The sequence below is a fragment of the Giraffa tippelskirchi genome, chromosome 3 (assembly GCF_054371585.1).
Source record: "Giraffa tippelskirchi isolate mGirTip1 chromosome 3, T2T-mGirTip1v1.2.pri, whole genome shotgun sequence".
NCBI classification, from domain to species: domain Eukaryota; kingdom Metazoa; phylum Chordata; class Mammalia; order Artiodactyla; family Giraffidae; genus Giraffa; species Giraffa tippelskirchi.
The window spans coordinates 39725986-39751446 of NC_137277.1; the positions used below are offsets into that span (position 1 = coordinate 39725986).

Sequence of the window (25461 nt, forward strand, 5' to 3'; positions counted from 1 at the left end):
CTGGGCATAGCAGCAGGGAGAATACGGTGAATTTAGGGCACCATGAATAATTCTTCATTGCTGAGGGCAGGCTCTGTCAGCAAGAGGGGAGGCAGGAGGAGCAGCCAAAGACCAGACTGGACAGGCTGTTTGTTCACCAGGTATTTACAGGTTACTTTGTATGAGCCTGCTGGCTGTGGTGAACAAAGTCCACAGAGTCATGGTATGTGCATGCAAATTGGCAACGAATGCTGTGAAAGCCATGTAAACTAGAGCTGCTGCTGCTGCTGCTAAGTCGCCTCAGTCGTGTCCGACTCTGTGCGACCCCATAGACGGCAGCCCACCAGGCTCCCCCGTCCCTGGGATTCTCCAGGCAAGAACACTGGAGTGGATTGCCATTTCCTTCTCCAATGCATGAAAGTGAAAAGTGAAAGTGAAGGCGCTCAGTCATGTCTGACTCTTCGCGACCCCATGGACTGCAGCCTACCAGGCTCCCCCGTCCATGGGGTTTTCCAGGCAAGAGTACTGGAGTGGGGTGCCATTGCCTTCCCCGGTAAACTAGAGCAGTGGTTCTCAAACTTTGCTGTACAGTACAATCACCTGGGAAGCTTTTAAAAATCCCGATGCCCAGGTTTCTCCCCCTCGCCAGTTAAATCAGAAAGAATATCTGAAGAGAGAAGCCAGGCATCATTTTTCAAAGATTCATAGTCAATTCCAATGAACTGTAAAGGTGGGGAACCACTGGGCTAGAGAGTTAAGATGGCCACCGTACCCTCCTTCCACGTGCCCTCGGTGGGAATGTGCTTGACGCATTCAGGAATCGGAAGCTGCAGGAGTGGAGGATATTGGAGATCATTACACAGGACCCTTTGTCGGCCATTGTAAGGACTTTGGCTTTTATTCTCATGTTAGCCGTGGTCTCTTCTTGTCCAGTCTCTTGAGCTGGGATATAGCAGATGGAGCTTTTACTGAGGATCAAAACCTTTAATTCCTGATAGTACTGTTTTTCTTTGAATACTTTTGGATTTTGCCAAATTATCCTCCAGAAAGGTATGTGTGTGTGTGTATGTATATATATATATACAAGCACACATACACACATATATATGTATTTAAACTTTTTATTTTATGTTGGGGTGTAGCAGATTAACAATGCTGTGATAGTTTTAAGTGGACAGCAGGACTCAGCCATACATACATGTATCCGTTTTCCCCCAAATTCCCTTCCCGTGCAGGCTGCCACATAACACTGAGCGGAGTTCCCTGTGCTGTACAGTAGGTCGTGGTTGGTTATCCGTTTTAAATATAGCAGAGTATACATGTTGATCCCAAACTCCCTGTCTTTTCCCCCCATTCCTACCCCTGGCAGCCACACGTTTGTTCTCTTAGTCTGTGAGTCTGTCAGAGAGAGAGATTTAAATTCTCATAGTGGTGAGTATGTTATTTCCCTCCAGCATTAATATTAGTACCGGACTGTTTTTCTTGAGTTTTTTTTTCTGTGTATTACCTGGATAATCTATCTTACCATGATCAAATCTGTATATTTTAACATATTCTTCAACAGTCATTTACTGAATATGTATTAAGTATAAACACTATGCTAGGCTGTTTAAAAATATTATTGAAAGGAAATAAGAGAATTTCCAGTTTATTTCTAAAGATGACATCTGTGTTTCACTTAGTTTGAGTAAGACTTCTACATGATTCTAAAGACTTCTACTTGGTCTGGGCCACTGCTGGTCTCTGTAAATTGAGTTACTTAGAACTGGAACCGTTGGGAGTTAGGGGCAAAGGCTCATTTGAGCATGGAATGATCGTTTTCTTTGTCTTCCCTCTTTTTTCCGTCTCTGTTGCCACTGGAGGATTACAGCAGTTTCTAAACTGGTCTCCTGGCCTCTGAACACTTTATCTTGCCCCCCCGCCCCCCAAAAGAGCTAAAATTTCTAAACAGTAGCCAGAGCGTCCTTTTAAAAATAGAGATTTGCTCATGTCACTACCCTACTCAAAACCATTCAGTGGCTTGATCGAGATCAAACTCTTTAACAAGGACTTCTGCAACTTGGCCCAGCCTATTTCTCCAGCCTCCTTCTTGCAGAATCACTCACTTGGCCAGGCCAGTCGACAGTGTGGCACTCTTGGGAGCATCACTCACACTGTCTTCTTTGCTTATGACACATCGACGTGACTCTATTCCACTTTTCCTCTGACATCTCTGATGCTTCTACTGTGGAAATTGACAGCATCCTATACTTGCCCAGTCATGGTGCTTTATAATTGTGTCACCCACCGAGCAGGGATTCTCTCTGCTTTGTTCCTAGCTCACGCACAGTGTCATGTACCTAGATGATGGCAAGTCAGTTTTTGTTGAATGAATGAGTGGGGTGGACACAGGGTGAGAAGGACCTCACTCACCATCATCAACACACTGTTGACCCATTCATTTAAAAGATGGTTTGAACTTTGGAAAGCTATTTTCTAGTTGCCCACCTGATCACCAAGTGGGAGCTTCAGCCCTTCCTCTTCTCTCCCACTTTGTGCAGATGCAGAGTTGTCCCAGTTCCCCCATTTTTTTGGGTGGATGGGCATGAGAGTTCCCAGACTCTTGAGAGAGATGAGTCAGAAAGAAGACTCATTCAGAAAGTAACTCAGTCAGAGCAACAGTGCTGCCCTTTGGCTGAACTTTCTCTCTTTCCCTGTATACCTTGAGATGCTAAGTTGGTGGCACTTCTGAGCTCTACGTTGTCAGACCACACAGCACAGGATTCATAAACCTTAATCTGGTACTTTCCCTTGATTAGGATTGTTTTGGGAGAACTCCTGGGGCCCTCTGGCCTAAGTGAAATACTGATTGGGCTTGGATGTGTTGTGTTTTCACCCGGTCCCTTAGCCCCATAGTGGCTTCCAAGCTGGAAGCCTTGAGACCCCCATTCATATTTCTCTCTAGCTTTTGGGGCATTTGAGTTCAAAAGCTGTGGGAGCAGCAGTCTTTGGCATTTGGTGTATTTTGTGCTATCATCACAGAATAGGATGGTGTTTGCTGAGAAGCCAGCAAGAAAGATTCGATTTAGTTAGAACTCTGCATCTGTGGGCTTTTAGAATTGGAAGGAGCACTGTGGATTGGTGATTCCCCTTCGCTGGTAGGTGGGAGGGTAGCTGTCAGAACTTCCTGCGGGGGTGGGGCTTCTTTTAAAACAGCCCAGGAGCATCATTGCTGTTTCCACTATGTGTGTGGTAGCCCTCAAGTGTTATGCAGATCCAAATATGTTTTTGAGACCCCAGTGTTACAGATGAGCCCAGGGATCAGCAGCTTTTTCTGGAAAGAACCAGATAGTATTTTAGGCTTTGGGACATACACTCTCTGCTACAGCCACTCAGCTCTGCCTTCATAGGGGGAAAGCAGCCACAGACAATATGAAACAAGCAAGTGTGGCTGTGTTTCAGTAGAACCCTATTTGTGGACCCCAACATTTAAACTTTATATGACTTTCATGTGTCATGAAAAATTCTTTGATTTTTTTCAGTGGTTAAAAAACATACGAACCATTCTTAGCTCATGGACCATACTAAAAAACCCTTCAGCCATAATTTGCTGACCCATGATCTAGCCCAAGGGTTCCCAATCTGGCTGGCTTTCAGAATTACCAGGAGACATTTTCAAAATGCTGACTCCCAGGCCCCTTCTCCCCTCCCTGAGGACTCTGATTCTGAAGGCATGGGGAATCTGTATTTTTTACAGAAGCCCTTTTTGTTATGTGTACATGCTCAGGGATATGGAATTGCTGATACTCATCTCACCCAGCCTTCTCATTTTATTTATTTATTTTTTTTCTGCATCACTAAAAACCTTTATTACATTTTATACTGAGTATTATTCCGTTGTATGGATAGAGACCACATTTTATTGATCTGTTCATCGGTGGATATGTTTTTCCATTCTTTGGCTGTTGTGAATAATGAGCTATGAATATCTGTGTTCCAGTTTTTGTGTGGACACACGTGTTTGTTTCTCTTGGGTGTATACCAAGGGGTGGGATTGCTGGGTCACATGGTTACCTCCTCCTTCCTTTGCACACAGTTGCATTTTAGGACGTGGTCTACTCCCCACAAGTGCTCACATGCCTGCCTGCCCTGTCACGCTAGGAGCTTCCTTCACCTTGAATACCCTGCTGAACCCAGCACCTGCATGTGTGTGTGTGGTCTCAGTTGCTCAGTCATGTCCAGCTCTTTGTGACCGCATGGCCTGCAGGGATTGTCTGAACGGTCCATGGGATTCTCCAGGCAAGAATACTAGAGTGGATTGTCATTTCCTCCTCCACAGCCTTCTCATCTTATTGTTGAAAAAAGAGCCTTAGAAATTTTATGTGACTCGTTGACAGTTATATAGCAAATCAATGGCATAACCAAAATTCAAACCCAGGCCTTGAACCCAGTTCAGTGGTCTTTGTTCAAACTGTTCTATACCACTTCCTACCCCCGTAAACAAATAAGCCATAAATACAGAATAGTCACAGATGCGTGATTCTTTCTCTTTTCTTTAGACCTAGTGCCAGTCACCCTCCCGAGAGCCAGCCAGTACTCTGAGCTCAGCTGTCCCCCTGCTCGCCGGGTTTTCCGGAGCTGACTGCTGATTTGCCGTTTGGCCCCATTTCCCTCTGGTCTGCTGGCTCTAAGTAGGGGAAATAATGAAGCGATAGCAAGTAAATTGCTTTCATGTAAGACTTTGTTGAGGCAGCACTAAGCTGCCGTGTGAGAGTGAGAACTGTTGTTTGAAGGGGTCCCTAGTTTTAAGAGGCATGTTTTACCCTTGAGTTCACATGGCTCCAATCCAGCCGTTTAAGTAGGACATCGCTACATGGAGCTTGGGCTTAATTAGAGCTAATTGAGCTGTCATCCTGCCCAGAACAGTTCAGGGGAGAAGAAGCTGAAGGTGAGGAGTAATTCACCATACCTGGTCCAGCTCCTCCTTGCCGGGGCTCTCTGTGATTTGAGGATTGATTTTTGTGGTTTGCTCTGTCCTGTCCCTACAAGGCATCTGAGTCTTGCCACCTGACTTGCCTTTACATTGTTCTTCATCTGTATCCTGGAAAGAGGAATCCTGGACGTTCTAATCAACAATTTTGTTCCTACTCTGTAGTGGTTATACTGCTGACTTGTCCATCGGCTTCCACTTTCTACATCCTCACTTTATCATCTTCTTAGATCTCCCTGCCACAGACTTTTCTGCCCGAGGGACAGTGATAGTAAGGGAAACACAGTCCTCCTGTCACCTTCATAGTCAGAAGGCCTTGTCCTAGGTTTCAGGGCATAAATGGGGAGTTGGCAAGTTCATATGTTGTTTGCTTACCTTTTATTCTTGGACTGCAAGTTCTTTGAGGACCCTGTCTTGTTAGTCTGCTCTTGCTTGTGCCTGGCAGGGGGCGCTGGGGTGAAGGTGGGCAGCTTCATCTCTGTGTTCACAGTCCTCTCCACCCTGTAATCTCAGCACTTTACGGAGCTGATGACTGGCTTTGATGGCAGACTCTGAGAGTCCTTGACTATTTCTAACAGGTACCATTGAAACTTGGCCTTCACCTATGTTGTGTCATATCTAAGAGTATAGAGTCCCCTTTTAAAACTCAACAAAGTTGTTTTTTTTTTTTTTTAGTTATTAATACTTGGTGTATAAAAGTAGAGACATTCCAGATGAATAAATTAGAGAGTGATAGTTTATATTTCCCCATGCCCTTTAAAGATGCATGCTGGAGTTCCTCTTAATACCAAATTTTCTCCTACTGTCCTTAAAATGATTCACTTTTCAGATACTCAGTTTTCCATACAGCTCTTGCGAAGGAGGAACAGCTCTTTGGAATTGAAACCGGGCATACTTCAGAGTCCTCTCCTCTGGTGATACCTTGCTGCCTCTCAGCAGCTTCTTTCTCCTTCCTTGCTCTGCAGTTCACAGAGCACTTAGGCATTTCTGAGTGCTGATACCAGGGCAAACATGAGACATTTACTCCTCAGAATGCTTTAATTTGTATTATTTCATTTTATCCTTTCAGCTCTGAGTTAGGTGACATCAGTAGTAGAAATTCCATTTTACAGTTTAGGAACAACCCAAACCATTTTAACTCATAATCCCATGGTTAATGGCCGGGTAGTCTTTACTGTGAGTGTCCTACCCACCGTTAGTGTCTCTTTGGGTCATTGCTTTTAGATCATATAGAAGACTCAGGTGTCCACAGTGAGTTGGTTTTGGACTTTGAACCAAAGAGCCAGGCACCCTGTAATAATTCTTAACACCTTCTGTCAGGACTATACCCAAGAAGCATTTTTGGTTTCTGGTGAATAGTATGTGATTGCACAAAGAAGATCTGGAGGCAGATAGCCTCACCACACGAGGAGAAATGGTTCTTTCTCCACCTGAAGGAGACCATCTGAGTGTCCTGTTAAGAATCTAGAAGTTCCAAACGTGAGGCCAGTCTAGGGTGATGTGTTGGAGAGAGAGGAAGCTCAGACTTGAGACCTTCCTTACTGTAGACTTGGTGTCAGTTAAGTTGTCCTAGAGTTCTGCCTCAGCACTTGCTGACTTCATGTTGATATCTATGATGATGCTTAGTCCCATTTTAATCAACGTGTAACAAATATACTTCCTCAGAATAGCATGCTTTACCTCTCTCTAGAATGTATCTACATTTTAGCTCCTTTCCTGCTCAGAATGTTGGTGACAAATAGAAACTATATTTAGGGTAGCAGGTACTTTCAGACTAAAAATAAAGCAGTGGTTCTCATTAACCAAGGTCAGAGAGAATGTGTGTGTAGTTTGAGTTTGCTAAGATTCCCTTCACTATCACTAGTTGAGAAGCAATGCATTGAAATCTGCTTTCTACTGGATACCGTTAAAATACACTCATGGCAGGTATGAACTCAGGTAATTAAGTCGGAGTCATCTGCTACCCTGAGGGTAAGATCTTTGGGAAGTATGTAGGTAGAATCACAGTATTAAAAGACCCCATGGTGCACTCATTTTATTGCAGGAGGCGCTGTGGGTCACACAGTATGTTTCCTACCTAATCGGTAAGGAAAATTTGAAGATAAAACTGAACTGCTCTTTTAGTTGTTCTGCTTCCCTCATCAGCCCTTCATGAATAAGCTCACCAGTTCTCTTCCTGAGACAGATGGCGGTTTAAGGGGAGGAGAACTGTTTTGAAATCAGAAGACCTGGGTTCAGGTTCTAACTCTGCCGTGTACTGGTTTAAGTTGCTTCAATTTTTGAGCTGTGCTGTGGCTTTAATGAGATGGGTTAATACCGTTTATCCAATGACCTTGTATATATAAATATAGCTGGTTATGGATGAGTTAACCAGTTTATGATTGACAGCTGAAAAAAGGGACAATTGAGATAAAACAGGAATAGAGAGAAATACATATTTTTACCTTTTTATTTTGAAATAATTTTATACCCGTGGAAAAGCTGTAAGAATAATACGAAGAACTCCTGTATATGCTTCACTCGGGTTCTCCAGTAGTTAACATTTTACCACTTGCTGATTGGGAGAGGATGTTGGGCTGACAGTTGAGTGTTTACAGCATGCCGAGCATGGGAGGTACTGTTATCTCCATTGTGTAGAAGGGAAATACTCAGGAGGTTCCATTTGTTGTATCTCCATACTGTGAAAGGGAAACTTTAGGGAGGTTACATCTGTTGCCTGAGACCCCGTAGCAGGTAAGTGTCAGAGGTTTGAGGGGTAAGTTTCCACTACCTTCCCTTGCATTCTAGCCCAGGCCTTGCCACTAACCATGGCAGAACCATTGCCCATTAGTTTTGCAGCAATTCCTCATCTTTCCCTTCTGTTCATGGAACCCAGTGTCCCCCCGGTCCTGACTCACCTCTCTGTAGAGACAGGTTACCTTCCATAAAGTATCCTTTTTAACTCCAGAATTCAATGTTTGATCTGGTGTTGCTGATTAAATGTAATTCGTTTAAGCAAAAATAAAGACTGAAAGACTGAAGATTATATGCAGTTTGTGGTTGAAGTCGCTGGTGAGGTGAGAATGCCCTCCTTTCCTCACACTCAGTTTCCGTGTGAAATTGGTGGCACTGCCACAATTTGATTGGTTTTCTCTTTTGCAAGAGTATAAACCTTTTGGGCAGAGCATCCAGGGTGCTGAACTGTTCCTTGTCCTAAGCACCCACTCTTGGATTCTTGATCCTTCTTCCTGTCTGGCTACAAGGCCCTGAGAACATTTCTTCCAGGAGACCAGGGAGGATGATACGGTTTGATCTTGAGATTACTTCTACTTGCTTTGAAGTTTTTTCCCTGCCTTGTTTTGCTCAGAAGAATCTCTCTCCTAGTTTTTGATAGAAGTAGATTTTCTAGAACCTTGAATTGAGATTGCAAATTTGGTGACTCATGGATGTGAGCCAGATATGGCTGGCAAATGAGTGGTTTTGGCTTGCCTAATGTTTAAATTTTTTTTGTTAGTAGCTAACATTTAAAAGCCAGAGGATTTCACAGAAAAAAACAGCACTCAGTTTTTATTTAAAAGAAAAAAAAGAGAAAGATTTTAACTTTGGTTTTAAAAGCCAGAGAAGTACAATTTGATGAGCTAGTTGGTGGTGGGTTTCCTTACCCTTGGTTTCCAAAGAAGAGTTTTGTTGGGGTAGGTAGAAAAACAGCTCATAAGTAAGGATATGGACTTACGCAGGATCATCATTATTCCTGTCTTGTCCTTGTCACTGTTTCATTTCCATCATCTGAGGCCGAGTGACTTCTAGATGGCAGAGGGCGACAGGCATCTTGCTTTCTACGCAGCTTAGCTGGTACTCAGTGCTTCGCTCCCTGCACTCAGGCACTACTGCCAGCAGGGGATGCTGTCTCCTCACTGAGCCTGCTGTCCTCTTGGCTCAGCTGAGCAGCAGCTGTTGGGCATGGGCCCTGGGTCTGTGTGAGAGTTTGGGCATGTTCATTTGGTTCCCATCCCTAGTGCCCACCCCTTAGACCCTGGCCAGGTTATTGTGTCACTAGGGACTCTGTTCAGTAACAGGAAACTGGGGAAAGTTTAATTGTTTTCTCCTCTCTCTTTTTCCCATGCAGCTGAACAAAAGGTTCATCCTCAGTTTTCTCCATGCCCATGGGAAGCTGTTTACCCGGATTGGGTAAGTGTGCAGGATGTTTATTTTATTTTCCTACATTACAAGTCATTTTGGAATTTAATATTGTTAGCAACTAGACTGTGTTTGTAACTGAGGGCACAGGGTGTGAATTCTTAGGGGCCTCCACCTTCCCTCCCCGTCCCTCTACTCACTCTCCTACTGTGCTCATGAAGTTTGGGAAATGTTACTCTCCCTGACTCCCCTTTCCCTACCTTTATTAAAACCCCCTTTTAACCACAGTCTTTTCCCACCCCCCACCCCTAATCCCTCTGGGTTTCTCTTTCCTCTGCCTTCCGGCTCAGCCCCTAGTGAGCTCCTCAAGGAAGTCATGCTTAGTCCCTGGGTGCAGCTGCCGGGGTTCCTTCTTGGGGGAAAATACTATCCACTCATTTTCCCTTAAGGAGAAGGGAAAAAGAGTGGACAGTAATTTTTTTCCTCTTGCAGTTTCTCTCCCTTTGAACCATACACCTTCCTCCTGTGCTCAGCTTCTGGCACCATGTTGCTGACCTCAGTAAATGCTAAGTCTTTTCTATGGTTTCACTGGCCACCATGGATTTCTGTATAAATCTCAGGGAAGGTGGTGTGTGGGAGACCCTGTTATTTAGCCCTTTAAGTCTCTGGGAAGAGACCACGTTTCGAGTGTTCTTTTGGTGGATCAGAGTTTCTCCTGACTGTGTGAAGCCAGTGCCCCTGTGCTGAGTGCTTCGTTACACCAGGAGAGAAACAGGTGGCGGTGCCCGCAGATCTTCTCTGCATATTAATACGTTCTCAGTTGACGGTTTTCTGGTGAACTACCCTTTGAGGTGCTTGTTTTAGACTCTAATTCCCCCAGTTGTTGTGTTTCCCTTTCGCTTTCTGTCATAACCTTGTAAGTTTATCTCTTAACACTCTAGAAGGTTTCCTTAGTGGGAGAAGCTGAAAGGCTTTGTCCTGTTTGGAGGAACACTGTTGAACGTGTTGGTGAACTAGAAACTATGCCTTTTACATACTCATGTATCATCAACCTGGGCAAGAATGACGAGGATGGCCGTAGTCTTGACTTCAAAATGACTTGGAAAACTTGGAGCAGTGCCAGTAGATGCCTGTCTGCTAGCAGAAGTACGTGTGAAGTAATTCACTCAGCAAAGGAAGCTAGGTATCTCAGTAGCAACCCACCCCCCCACTCCACCCCACCCCCATGTCAGCTCTACTCTGGTGGGAGTTTTTGCTCAACACTGTTGTAACCCTAGTGCCTGGCATGTAGATGGTGCTCAGTAAATAGTTTTTGTAGGAATAAGTGAATCACTACAAGAAGTGGGTAGATTGCAAAAGACTGGAGAGAAGGAATCTAGAATTCTGTTGGGTCATCGTAGACCCAGGCCAGTCACTAGTGAATAATGTGAAGCTACAGTTTCAGGGTGGGTAAGATGATATTATTTCATACAATAGCACATCATATCAGAAAAAACTATTGTACTGCACTTAAACTAGGTGCTGTGATTCTTCATCTCTCTATTCTTTAAAAATTCTAATTTAAAAAAAAATCTTTCTTTTACTACCTTTCTTGTCAGTATCTTCTCTCCTTTTTTCCTTTTGCTCTGTTTGCCCTTTAAATTTTTATGTACCATGTTTGCTCTAAGTCAGGATTTCTCAACCTCTGTACTACTAATATTTTGAACCTTATAATTTTTAATTGTAGGAGCTGTCCTGTGTTTAAACAGCATCCCAAGCTCTACCCACTACATGCCAGTAGCATCCTTTCCCCTCATCCCCAGGTGTGACAATTAAAATGTCTCCAGACATTGCCAAATGTTCCCTGTGGTGCAGAATTGCTCCTGATTGAGAACCACTGCTGTAGGTATTTCTCAACCCTGTTAGAAACTACTGGGACTAAAAAAGTTAAAAATCTTGGTCCAGAATATAGGAATGTTTAGGATATCTATATATATAATATAATATATATAATATATATATAAAATCAGGTTATGCATTGGTTAGAACCCTGTTTTCCCCCCTTTTAAATCTTTCACGTTTAGATATATTTTGGAGGAGGTTTGAAAAAGAGTCGCAATAATGAAAAAAAAGCTAGAAATGATTTCTGAGAAGATAAATGAATCTTTAAAAAATCTTTAAAAAATAAGATAACCAAAGGTTTACCTAGAGACAGCTGTTGGGGGTACCCTAACTGTGTTTAACTATTAGAGTCATAAGCAAATAGTTTTGATTTCTGTGGGATGACAGCAAGAGAAAAATTGGCTTATGTTGCAGCTGGAGAGGTTTGGGTTATATGTAAGAAAATTTCACAGAGGGAAGGTGTTTAGGAATTTTCTTCTCTGTTGAAAAATGAGCAGATTATCTCATTTGTCAGAGGTGGTTTCCTGTGGTCCAGATTATTTTTCAAGATCTCTTCCATTCCTGCATATAACCAACTCTGCTGGCAAAAAGATAAGGCCAGTCTAGTTCCACCTTCATGAACACTGAGTTGTAGTAGTGTTCACGTGAGGAAAATGCATGTAAATTCTAGGCACTTCAGCCCCTCAGTAAGTATTCCTCTTGTGCTCTCTTGGAGGTGAAAAGAGAATTGAGCCCCATATTTATTCTGGAAGGCAGAGAAACAGCAATGATTTTTCTATTGGAAAGAAAAAAACCCCAAAACTATAGAAGTCTGTAAGACCAGAAAAGCAATGAGCCCAAGCCACACACAGCAACATGGACTGTTGCCTAATTACCAAGAAGATGTGAAATGTGGGAGGCGTTGAAAACGAATTAAGAGTGAGGAGATTGTAATGGGGAGCAGCTGAAGACACATCCACTGTCCCGCCTGCCTGCTGAGAAAAGCCCCGGCAGCGTGGCCCTCCCAGTCTTCATATTCTCTGGGCCCCTGTTCCCTGCTGCATCAGTGTGCACTTGAGGGCCTACTGTGTGCCACACCAGTCTCCTTCCCCTCAGCAGCCGGCAAAAAAAGAAATTCCAAGTGTTTGATGGAATCAGATGCCAAAAAGAGTTTGTTTTTCTCTGCTGACTAGTTCTAAGACCTCGAGAGGGAACGAGTCAGAGCGTCTGTGGGCTCTGGTTTCCTTATCAGTAGTTTAAACAGATGAGCTCCAAGGTCTGTTCCAGTCCTTATGTCCTATAGCCCTATGATTTTTGTTTCTCATGGCTACCCTGTCACACAGCTGAGTTGTTAGGTTTGGTTTGATTTTGCTACTGGTTTGCTCCTATCTTGTTCAGTTTTTAAAAATCAAGATGTTAAGAAAAATTAGGGAGCCTGATTCTTTTCCGCAGAGAATATTGTCAGGCCAGCTGTGTTCCCCAGCATCTGAGAGGTTGGGTTCTGCCCCGTTAGTCACTGTCTGAGTCACTCCCGGTCTGGTCCCAGTACTGTCTGAAAGATTGGTTTCTTGAAACTGCCATTCACAGGAGACAAGGTGTCTCTCGAGATCCCTTCAGAAAAGCGGTCACTTCAGCCAGCGAAACGCACATCCTACAAGTGATCATACAGTTTTAAAAGACAGGGCCAGAGTCCTCCCAGGCTCAGGAAAGGGAATCGGGCAGGGGTGCCGTGTGGCTCCTGACAGACACTGGCTCTCCCGGGGAGAGGCACAGCGGACCTGCACTCGGACTCCTCTGAGGGGGTCAGGAAGCCGGCCATCTGTAGGCTTCTGACTGGTGACGAAGAGAATAATTTTGCTTCCCATTGTGGCCTAGGTTGAAGTTGCCACTTTAGTTTTTCACTTGCTTGCCGAGTCATGCTCTTTGCACACTTTCAAGATCTCTTGGAATTCAAAGACTCATGTGTTTATTTTGGACTTCGAATTGTTAAAAATATTATGTTTGTGTCTTGATTTACTTTTTAAAACTAGAAATGTATTATATACAAAAGCCAGAAGTATTCATCGTAGGGGAAATCTTTTTACTGTATATAGTGCTCGTTGTAAAATATTTAGAAAACCCAGCAAAAAGAAGAAATAAAAAATTATTCCTATTCTCACTATCCAGAAATAACTATCCACCATTAACACTTGATGTATATTTTTATCTTCTCTTCCATACATCACACACATGCACTCTCATTTTTTATAAATATCTATAAAAGGAATCGCATTAAACTACTTTAAAACTGTCTTCAGTTAATATATATTAAACTTAAAAAAATCTTAATACAGCTTTTAAAAAATAGAATTCAATTGTATGGATATGCCATCTTAATTATCTGTTGTTGTTGTTGGATGTTGTAGGCTGCTTCCAGTTTTTTGCTGTTATAAATTGCCATCTTTTTATGCTTTCTCACCTCTTTCTCTGTTGCTGCTAGTGCTGCTGTTTCTTGTGTAAAACTTTTACAATTATTACAAAAGTAATATATAAAAATCTCCTTGTAAAAGTATAATATGCTTTTCTAAAATTTCTTTCAACTCTTTCCCAACCCCTGTGCCCTCCAAAGAGATAATGCTAGACATCAGGTTATGTAGTCTTCAGACCTTTTTATTTCATTTGCATAATTACTTATGTAGCCATAAAAACCATCATTTTATTTTGTGGGTTTTTTCCTAAACAAATTGTATTCTGTCATTATCCCAGTTTTAGTATAATTTTCATTCTGCAATATGGGGTGGAGCAAAGAGAAAGAAATTAAACTACTTACAGGTAATTGGAGACCAAAACCAGAGAGCATTTTGATTACGAAATTGGGCACGAGAAATGCCGTTATTGAGCTCTGAGGAAGAATCTTTTATCTGCGTGTCCTTCAGTTGTTGCCTCACAAAGCTGATGGTGTCTGAGAACTCCATCTTCCCTCGTATCTCAGAATTGGAGTTACTCTAACTCATACCCTTATGCATTTGATTTCTTTTTCTTTTGTTTTAATCATTGTGAACTAGCTGAAAGGTGAACAGCAGTTTTTTTTTTTTAACTTAAAAAAGACGATGTGGACGTTTGGCCTGGTGCTTGTTTGAGACTTCAGTCTGACCTAGGGAGTGATAATGGCTGTGTTTCAATTCCCATCCCGGGAAAGAGTCTTCCTCAGACACAGCCTCGAAGCAGGACCATCCCACGTGACACTTCTGTCATGTCGTTCTGTGCTGGCTCTCTACCGCCTTTCAACACGGAGACACATGGCTCCGAAACTCGCCCAGTGTGGCTGCTTTTCAAGCAGAGTGAACTCTGCGATTCTCATAATGAGAAGTGCTAGCCCCCCTCTCCACCTCCAACCAGAAAGAGTGCTGCACAGTGTCAAGGTTTAAAATGAAACCTTTGTTACAGCCCAGGGGGAAAAATGGATCCAGTCCAGCCCCAAACATATCACTCTCTGCCATTCCAAACCGACCAAGAGTTTTAATGGTTCTGAAACTTTTTAGAGGTGGGAGAAAATCAGTGTGCTTTGGTTGTTTTGTTGTTGTTGGGTGGTGGCGGCAGGAGTGTGGGGTGGGGTGGCGCTTGAAATGGCGTGTGGGGGGAAGAAAGCAAATGCTTGGCATGTTTTGTGCCAATGAAAACGAGGACAGCTCAGCAGAGAAGGGCACTGGAACATAAACTGTAATTGACCTGTAACTGTGGCGTGACTTCTGGGTACTGGGGGGTCAGTCACAGGAGTTGCCTCCAAGGGCAAGGAATGAAGCTTGCCAGGCGTTCGGAAGGCTCTGGAGTTTTCTAGCCTGGGGAGGGCACTTACTACATACCGGAGAAAGGGTCGAGGTTCAGGTGAAAGCAGAAGCACCCTTCCCTAGGGCTCGAGACTATGTTGTATCCTTTGAGGAGGATTCCCTTCCCTGTGGCTTTCCAGAAGCTACTTATTAATTCAAGCTGGAGCTCTTCCTCACCCTCCTCTCCCCCCACCCCAATACACATGCAGTGTACCACAAGCAGTTTGTTTGTTTGTTGGGGGGGTGGTGGTGGGTGAGGATGGATGAAAGATACTCTGGTGACTGTGAATTGTTCGGCATGGCCCTCAGGCCCATGTGCCTGGTTTTTTTCTCTCTCTAGCACCAAGTTTGACTTTGCTTTTTATTTCTGAGGACTTCAGCTGTGGTTTGTTCCCATCGCCAGAGGAGCTCCAGGCATGCACCACTGTTCTGTGGCCACGTTTGGCAAGTGGTGGTTTGAATGACCTCTCCTTAGGAGCGCCGGGTCACTGGCTAGATTTCTGCCTCCCTACATTACAGGCTCTTCCTGTATTGGGAGTGGCAGTTGGCCAGGGCATTATATTTCCACTGGCCTGAAAACATACAGACCCTGATGAGCAGAGCCCTTGTGAGAGGGAGGAGGACAGCAGCCCAGGAAAGGCCGAAACAGATCATCGGGGCCCTCGGTCGAGGGGTTCTTCCAGGGGACGTTTGGGGTCTTACGCGGAACGATTCGTGTGCTAGTCCCTAAGTTGACAGCAGCAGAACTGCGTTTGAGAGCCTCTCTGAAGTGAAGCTTTGAGTGAAGAATCTTCAGATTCACAAACCTCTTCCTAGAATATGGTTTTCATACTGGAGAGTTTGGGGACTATGCTGGCCTTATAGCTTAAAGGAAATTTGTTCACTATTTAGAAAAACTGATGGTTTCAGAGAGAAACTTTGATTTCAGCTTGAATCCAGTTATTGCCAGAGGTTAGGAAATAGCATACCAAAGCGTAATAACTCATGGTGATTTATCCAAAAAATTGAGTTGTTTCCATCTCTAAACCCTGAACACATCTTTCTCTTAAATTTGTTCACAACCTTAGGGTACCCGGAAGATTTGTGAAGGCAAAGAAACATCCTAGGTGTTAGCTGTCTGCTTTTCTGAGAAAGAAAGAGAGGGAGGGAAGGAATGAATGAATGAGTATGTGTGAGTGTGTGTGTGTGTGTGCGCACTGAGTGCTCTCGGGGATGTGCCTCACTGATGGGCTGGCTGTGCTTGTAGGATGGAGACATTCCCTGCAGTGGCTGAGAAGGTCCTCAAGGAGTTCCAGGTGTTGCTGCAGCACAGCCCCTCTCCTATTGGAAGTACCCGCATGCTACAGCTTATGACCATCAACATGTTTGCTGTACATAACTCCCAGTTGAAAGGTAAGGAACATCCAATTTCTTAATCTAGACAGATAAAAATTGATCTATTTTCTTTCCTGTGCTGCCATACCACTACACAGCCCCCCCAACACACACACACAGACACACACACAGACACACACACACACAGACACACACACACACAGACACACACACACACAGACACACTCTCTCTCTCTCTCTCTCTCTCTCTCTCTCTCTCTCTCTCTCTCTCTCTCTCTTTTCAAGACTCCATCGCCTTTCAGATCTTTCATGTACTCGCCGAAATCCGTATGACTCTCTAGTGCTTGGGTGGGATGGTTGGAGGGAATCATGGGTATAGAGCTTAATTTGCAAACCCAGAAATGCTGCTGCACATCTGGCTGTGCTGAAGGCAGCAGCAAGGCCTCTTAGAGGCTGCAGACCCAAAGCCTGTCCCAGGGGGGAGGCATTGCTGAAATGTTTCATTGCAGAGACCATACGCTTGGCAGGGATGGGGAATAGCTGTTTCTGGACTCATGTACCCTGTTTGTTCAATATGGAAAAGTCTAGTTCCCTATGGGATATCCCTTGTGGGAGTCTGCCAGGGAGTAAGAACAGAGAATTGATGAGCTTTGGTGACTCAAATCTGGAAGCAAAAAACTCACCAGCCCAGAGTTTGGCAGATGTAGTGGTATGCATTCTGAGATGCTTTTCTGAACACTGGGTTGGTTTTTTTTTTTTTTTGACATGAGACGGGAGGTGGGGAAGGAGAAATGGGGGAGGGGCTGATTGGCAGGATTTGTAAATGTTCTGGTGACCAGGTCGCAGTGGAAGGATATTAACTGGATCCCTTCCTTCCACCCCACTGAGGTAAGGATGATGTGGTTTGACTTGATGGAAATCTGTAGCCTGGAGGTGACATTATTTTGTGTGTTTGTTTGCAAAGGAGACTTGGTCCATGCTGCCAGAAAATCATTTCAGAGCCTCAACAGAGAGTGTCTGGTCTCAGGGTTAGAAGGTTGTCACCTGCAATCCCAAGAAGTGGGAATTGCCCTACGGAGAGACTCCATTGTAAAGCAGACCCAGTGTTTCTGGACAGAGTCTCACTGGTTCTTTCATGGCACCTTTTCTTAGTGATCTTTGTCACTCTGAAGTTGGTTTATTTCCCTTTCCCATTTGTATTTAGAGTTATGCTTCAGCCTGCTCCGGTGGGGTGGGGGGGTGTTCTCCCTGATGAGCAGGCAGGCTGCACTTTCCCTTGAAACTTGGCTCCTCCTGGGACTCCGCCAGGTCCTCTGCTGGTTTGCCTGCGTTTTCCATCACATCTGAATCCTAGAGGGTGTTCTCCTCTCACGCTGTCTGCCGCAGCGTGTACAATTCCTTGCAGAAGGTGAAATGCACAAGTTTAGGTGCCATTTTGAACTTGTCTGAATATGTCCGGAACAGCACTGAGGAAGCACGCAGTACTTAGGGGCAATGGTGGTTTCCAGGAAGGAGGAGATACAGTTTGTAAAGGGTGGTGAGGTGGTCAGTCCGGAGGGGAGGGAACTCGATCCCTTCCTCATCTCTTGAGGGTCTCAAGGGTCGGGCCACCAGGTGAGAAGCTTGTGGGCTTGGGGGAATGGAGCCTCCTGAGGTGGCTTCCTGTTCACTTCCCTGCCTCCCTCTAGCAGCATCGCAGAGTCAGTGAGCCGCCTGTCACAGAGCGCAGCCTCTGCCAAGGTACTGTTTTCCCATCAGGGAACCTGGAGGTGTGAATGTAAAGGCCCCACAGCTCTAGCCTGCGGAGCCTCTGTTGTCAGCAACTTCTGCTCCATGAAAAAGAAGACATTGGCCTTTTCATAGGCCACCAATGAGTCCTTTCCTTGGAGCTGTTGTAAAGTTAAAAGTTAAGAAAATATGGGTGAAAGGAAGGTGAGACAGTGAGAACAGAGAAAGAAGGAAGTAGTGCTTTCTCCTTGGAGGCCAGCATGCTTTTTCTTAGACTCTACCATGGTCGCTCCTATCGAGCTGCTCGCCAGGAAGGACACATCGCAGGCTGTGCGTGAGACCCCGCCACCGGCTCCGGCTTTGTCCTGACGCTCACCTCCACGGGGCAGCTGGGGCCAAGAGCTGAGGTGGTCCAAGGGTGTTTCAGGGAAAAACAGCCCGGGCCACAGGATGTAACACTCAGCTAGGACAGAGCGCTCTGTGGACATGCTGCCAAGTACCCGGTGTGCAGCTGAGGCGGCTGTCCAGACCCCACTGTGTGGGCTGCCATTGGGAGAGGGGTGAGAGGAGCACTCAACGGGGCTGGCTGGTGGGAAGATGCACTTTTCCATTTCCCAGCATGTGAGTCATCTTCGCTGGGCCCCTGTGCTGTGCTCGCACGGACAGTGGCAAGAAGGGGGTGTTGTGGCTGAGCTGCAGCATCTGTGCCGGGGGTGGAGCGGGAAGGGGGTTGGGGAGAGGGTAAAGATTTAAATCCTTCACTAATCAGCAGCAGTTTGAATCACATTTTTATGAGTAAGGAAGTGATAAATCAGCCCTTGAGTGTTCAGCCCCCGGGTCCCATCAGCCGGTGCCCTTCTGAAGGCTGCCCTCCAGGCCGGTCGGCTGGCTCTCAGAGCCGCCACCCAGCCGCGGGACCCCGGCTGTCTGCAGCCAGGAAGCGAGGGCCTGCTGCTGCCTGGCCCTCCCAGGTGCTTGGGGTCTGTGGTGATTTGGCAGTCACTGCAAGTTAACAGAACATCTGGGCCATCATTTTTCTTTCCATTCCTTCTTGGACGTGTCCTTCTGGGTGGGTGTTTGCATATGTCAGTTCCTGGACTCTGTGGAGAAGGAACGTTCCAGCCCAGAGCAGAGGTGATCTGTGTCCCCCCACGGCAGTCGAGATCCTCTCCATCTATGCCTGGCCCTTCCCTGGAGATGTGGTACCTAGGGAGAGCCACAGGGATGGCCTTATGAAACAGGATGTCCTTTGCTGTTGCCTCTAATTAGTTTTTGTATAGGCTCGGTGCTACCCTTGTATAAGTCCTCTTTTCAAAATACTGGAAATGATACTAATAGTGTGATTATTAAAATACTTTTCAAATATGCTTTCCTTGGGGTTGAGAGATACAGAACTCTTAAAGAGCTTCAGGAACCCCACAAGGCCTAACGGAGGGGAAACACTTAGATGGTGAAAGAGGCCTTTCCTAAGTTACAGTTTTCCCTGGAGCTCAAGGAGGCAAGAGGTCATGAGATTTGTCCCCCTTCCGATAAAGGAAAGTAAGTTGAGTTTTGCCACATCATTTAACCAGTGAACCTTTCAGGTCTTAGCAGTGATCTTAAAACTAACAAGTTCAACACTATTGATACCTTTATCTCCTTCCATCAGGTGGGCCCTCTGCAAGAAGCCTGCTGGAGTGGGACTGCAGAGAGTCCAGAATCCTACTAGTCTGCATTGAAGAGGTTGAGGACAGAGACATTCAAGGGATGTTTGGGTTCCCCTTAGCAGAGGCCTGGTATTTTTCAGGCACTCAGTAAGCATTCACTGAGCACATGGATGAGGAAGGCCATGGTTCCAGGCTGACCGTCACTGAACAGTGTGTTCCCTTCCTGGCCTGTGTCTAGAATTGCCCTTTGGCTAGTGATGGATGGTGGCGAGATAGGTCGTTCCCAGGGTGATGTCACCGCTGGTCGTCGGAGAAGCGGGGCCTTCTCCACGTGCCTCAGTATTTAACACTTCGGTAGCCACCTGATTGGCTGATGTGGTGCTGGAGAGGGAATGGTTGATCTAAACCACAAGCACTCCAAGAATTTTAATTTTTTTTAAAAAATTCTGTAATGTAAGGAAATAAAGCTCTCATTTCTTGAAGAGGAGTAATCGAAGCAGTGTTTGTGGTAGGGCACCCCTGGAACCCCACTGCATCTCCCATCTGTGCCCAATTTGCTCCAGTCTGGCCCCCTTGTTTCTTCACCCGTTTTCTCTTCCCCTCTTGCTCTCTTTCTCTCTATGTCTTTTTAAAAAATATGTTTTTATAATTCCTGGAATCAAAACCATCGCAGGCACACGCTGTTTTATTTTACTGTATTATTGGATTATACTTCCTGTAAATCATTGGATGTTATTCATTGGCCACGACTAGAATAACTTCCCTTTTCTGTCCCCTGGCCCCTTCTTTTTCCTCCTCTTTTTCCTCCTCTACCAATTCATAGAGGAGGCCTCCATGTCAGCCTCACAGAAAAGCGCTGGCGACAGCAAGAGGGCACCCAAGAGACACTGCTCATGTGTTCGCTGTTGGGGCTCCTTGTTCTTAGGGAACGTTTAGGGGCTGGCATTGAGCTAGGGCTAGGCTGGCATTCCTTTCGCTATCATTTATGCTCGCTTTTATGGTTTGTTAGTAATCCTGAATCGTGGGAGGGGGTGCTACCTGCCCGCCTCCAGAGGGATAGAGACATGGCACCTGTCGACAGGGGACCCACAGAACTTGACCCCAGTGTGTGGGACGCTTGAGATGGAAGCCACTCACCTCCAGGCTGTGGTCATGTATGTAGGGTGACCCTGGTTTGTGAAGTTGCAGTCACAACCAAAATTTCTTTGTCTTCAGCAAACCACTGCGTTAGAGACCTTTGGTAAGGCAGGGTGCTGCCCCGTGCAGTTCACTTCTGTCTGAGTCTCTCACCCGAGCAGAATGTATCAAGTCCCTAATCCCCTGCTTGTCAGAACAGCTGTACAGGAATCCACCCCTTGGAAGGGGTAGGCCTGAGTTGAGCTGTGTAAACTGCCCCTCTCATCCCTGCTTGTCTGTCTCTGGTGATAGAAGCCCTTGGGCTCTTTCTCCTCAAGGACCTTTGCGTAGATTTCTACAGGTAGTCAGCACTGCCTGACCTTCGTTTTCAGGACTGCTCAGTTGAGGGCAGATAAACAAAGAAACAGCCAGCTTGGCCCCCAAATTATGTGAGAAATGGATTCGGAGGTCAGAAAGACAAGGCTTTAGGAGGCAGACCAGGGAAAGGGTGCATCCCTCTGCCGTGCCCTCTGTCCCTCTGGGGGAGATATAGCTATCAACAGGTTGCTTAGCATGGATTTCTTCCCTCAGAGTTCCCTGGAAAAGAAGGAAAAGCTAAGGAAATGAGTTTGTCAAGGGGTCTTCCTATCTTCCATACTCTGAATTCCAGGGTCCTTGTTTTCAGAATGAATCTGTGACTTTAGGCTGAGGGAGGAGAAGCAGTTGTGAAAAGCTAAAGACATGAGAAAATCCACTCATATCAATAAAATTAAGCCTCTTACCATGTCGGTTGATGAAATGATTTCTCGTTTTGCCCCAGGGTTACAGTTTGGTTTGGTATCCGTGGCTGTTTTGTGGGGCAGTGGAGAAGTGCAGTGTCCCGTCACCACCTCGTCATTACTGTGGGCTAGAAACCTCATCTCTGCTGCCATTTTATAGCTTCTCAATTTGATCAATTTGATTTTTTTTTTTTCTTCCTGGATGGACTTATTCTGAAAGAGAGATGTTACTGGGGGGATGCTGGTAGCAGGACTCTTCAGCTGCCCTTTCTGAACTCTCTTTAAACTTTTCCTGGGGAGTAAAATTCTACATGTTACAGGGGGCGTGGGCCAGCTCTCTGCTATTTGTTGAATACTCAGGGAACATGAGTATGTTCTGGGGGTGGGGATTAGGGGGAGTAAGTTGCACTTTGGACCCTAACCAACTAAATGTTGGTCTGGGAAAGAACTGTAAACTTTCAGAGGTAGTGGCCAAGAATGACAACAGAACAACATTGTGGTCATACCTGATGAGATTTTATGGTTGCTGTATATGTGTTCTCATGTGATGACTCCCGTCAGCCTCTGACTCTTTGCAATCCCATAGACTATATATAGTCCATGGAATTCTCCAGGCCAGAATACTGGACTGGGTAGCCTTTCCCTTCTCCAGGAGGTCTTACCAACCCAGGGATCGAACCCAGGTCTCCTGAATTGCAGGTGGATTCTTTACCAGCTGAGGCACCAGGGAAGCCCAAGAATACTGGAGTGGGTAGCCTATCCCTTCTCCAGCAGATCTTCCTGACCCAGGAATTGAACCGGGGTCTCCTGCAATTACAGGCGGATTCTTTACCAGCTGAGCTACCAGGAAAGCCCCTGAGACAGGTGGGACAGCTATTTTGTGTCCTATTTCATCGATTTACAGACTAGAAACATACCAGAAAGGCTGAATAACTTAAGGAAGGTCACAAAGGTAGTAAATTACACCCAGGTCTCTCAAGGGTCCAGCCTCCTCTGTCAAATGGCACACAGAAATTTCTTTGGACCTGATTGAGACAGCTCAACACAGCAAGCAATTGTTCCACCCTGCCTCACTACCACCTCCACCCCCCAACCTAAGCAGCTGCATTTTCCCTCTACTAAATAATACAGATACCTTGGCACACTTAAATTCTGTCCTCTTCTTTTCTCTTCCCCAGTTAATATGCTACTGTTGTCAGCTGTTTTAATAATTTTTTTCCTTTTAAACCTTGAAAGACAAGTTGTTGTTTTCACTTATGTTTTGTTTTCATTATTATCATGATTGTTTTGGTGGTAAATATTTGTTTAGACTCACCGATATATTTACTACTTTCTTTTCATTCCTTTTTGTATTTCAGACCTTCTCCTTGGGATCAGTTTCTTTTCCGTTTTTTTTTTTTTTGGCCGCACCTCCCTGCCTGTGGGATCTTAGTTCCCGGATCAGGGATGGAACCCGGCAGTGAAAGCGCAGAGTCCTAATCACTGGACCACTAGGAATTCCCTGGGACCGTTTTCTTTCTGCCTGAAGCATATTCTTTAGAATTTATTTAGTGACATTCTTTTAATGACAAACTTTTCTAATTCGTATTTGTCTGAAAACCCTTTATTTTCCCGATTCCTCTGTATTCACTGGTAATAGAACTCTATGTTAACAGTTGTTTTTCTTCAGCCCATTGAAGGTACCTTGCTGTCTCTGGGTTGTTACTGTTTAAAAGTCAGCCGTCAATCTAATTGTCCTCTTAGAAATAATCAGTTATCTCCGGGTGATTCTGAGGTCTTTTTTTTTTTTTAAATAAACCCTTTGATGTTCTACAGCTTTAATGATTTTCTAGGTTTGTACTTTTATTTTTTTTCCGCTGGGGATTTATAGGGCTTCATGTATCTGTGAGTTGATTTCAGCAGTTTTAGAAAATTCTTAGCATTCTTTTTTTACATACTGCATCTGCCCATGCTTTCTCTTCTCCTTCTGTCTTAAATGTCTCTTAAAACTTCTCTTTCATTTTTGACTCTCTCTCTTTTTTTTTTTGGTGCTGCATTCCTCATAATTTCCTTAACTCTGTCCCTGAACCTTTTCTTAGCTATATCTAATCTGCTAAACATGCCCTGCTGATATTTTATTTCAATTATGTATTTTTATTTCGAGATATTTTTCCCCCCTAAATCTGGTCTTTTCCTATTAGTTTCTTATTTCCTGAACATATTTGTGAGCTTGTCTTTTATTTATTTTTTAATATATTAAATGTGGTTATTTTAGGGATTCTGATCAAGGAGTCCTTTTAGGTGAGGTCCTGCTAATCTCTTATTTCTGCTGGTTGTTGCACGTGTGCCTTGTTCCCCGTGTAATTTAAAAAAAATTGTTTTTTCCTCCTGTAATCTGCTAATTTTTTATGGGAATTCATTAGTGGGAATTCTTGGAGACTTGGGATGAAAATGGGGAAAGGGTTTGAGTTTGCTTTTGTCCACAGTCTGGTGTGAAGAGTCTAAAATAATCATTCTAAGTAAAATATCTGCTTGAGGGTTTTCAGACCATTCAGGTAATGCAAATTCAGGCTGCACACCCCTGTGAGGGCTAGTGTACAGTCTGTACTTTCAGTGCACTATTTTTTTTTCTCTTCTAGTCAGCCTCAGGGTTTGAGATAGTCAGTTTTCTAGCTAGCTGTCTTATCACAAGGCTGAGGATGGCTTCTAACTCACCCTTGTACTTGAGTGTAGCTCTGTGGGACCTCAGCTTTATGGCAGGGGTCTTGGGCACCCTCTTGTGTCGGCTGTACCCACAAAGCCTCGGAAACCCAGAGCTCAAGTTCAGCAGGTAGCAGGTGTTCTTAGGGTAAAGCCTGGCCCTATCCCACGCTTAACAGCTCTAGTTTTCTGTCTTTACTCAGTCCCTGGCCAGAGGATTCCTTTTTAATTTATTAACTCACCACTGCTTTCTAGAAGGATTTTAAAAATGCTCTTTCCAGGATAATTAGTTGTTTCATTGGGAGAGTAGACCTATGTTCCTAGTCTGCCTGCCGTGTTACTAGAAGAAATGCTGTTATTCCTTTTTTCTTTGAAACATCAGACTCGAGCATTTTTTCCTAACCTCTGCCTGTGAGCAGTGTGACAGGGGCACCTGTATGTCGGGTGGCGAGAGCATGGTAGGCTGGGCTTCCAAAGAGCAGCTCCTTTTCCAGCTCCTGCAGCCTAGTTTTATGGCAGATTGTTTATGGGCTCAGATTTTTTTTGTTTTTCCAAGAGATGTTCAAGGTATACCCTACTCAGAGGACTAATTGACAGGTGGGGAAGAAAGGTAATGGAAGGCAGGGAGAGAGGTCACTGAAATGATAGAAGCCATTTATTGCCAAAAGGGTGTGAGCTAGGGATCTGGACAAGAGTGCTCTGTAGTTTCAGCCACATCACACTCCAGAGCTGGTAAACTCTGTTGGCTCATAAAATCCTTTCCATTAGTCAGGGTGCTCTGTGCTTTTGTTCTTGACTACTGCCGTCCTTAGAGCTGTTTGGTTGGCTTGTATGTCCCAGTTTCCTTTTTAGAAGGCAGATTGTCATATGGTTAGGAATTTATTTACTGTAATTGGAGTTTTCTGGCTTCTTGAGTCCCCTCTTCAGATATCAGACTCCCATCTAGAAGCTTAGTTCAGAAACTGCCCTTGTGATCCCTTGCCCCAAGTGCCAACAGCAGATGCAGCGATTGACACACTGCAGGGAGTTTCCAACTGCTGGGCAGGTTTCTGAAATCCAGACACGTGCTGTTCACACGTTGGCTTCTGAAGCAAGGATCAGCGGTTGGAAGAGGGGAGGGGCTGGCAGGCCTGGAGGGAGAAAGATCTTATAATGCCTGCCCAGGGCTTACGGCTGTGTCAGCTCTCTTCATCCCTCCTCCAGCTGGCGCTGGCAGGGCAGAGTAAATCACTGTGGAGTGGTTATGAGCCCAACTCACTTGGGGCTTCTCTGAGGCACACCTGTGACGTCATCCCGTTATCACTGCTTGTTCTGCATAACCTCTTTCCACCTCTCCCCTGAGAGAGGGTGATGCCCAGAACTCATGTCAGGGCAATGAACAGAGAGAAATGTTTGGTAATCATTATTTCGAGATGCCTGCTAAGGACACGGTTGCAGGCCATTGACAC

The 25461-nt window shown here is 45.0% G+C and overlaps 1 protein-coding gene across 7 annotated transcripts in view; it reads left to right on the forward strand.

Annotated features, from left to right (window-relative positions):
- SMG6 (SMG6 nonsense mediated mRNA decay factor) overlaps nt 1-25461 on the forward strand; it is a 197945-nt gene that overhangs the window by 37188 nt on the left and 135296 nt on the right. For all 7 annotated transcript variants that reach the window (XM_081580003.1, XM_081580004.1, XM_081580008.1 and 4 more), the window contains exons 9-10: nt 9054-9115; nt 15977-16122. In XM_081580003.1, the coding sequence (XP_081436129.1) occupies nt 9054-9115; nt 15977-16122 (208 nt within the window). The remainder of the gene's footprint in view (nt 1-9053; nt 9116-15976; nt 16123-25461) is intronic.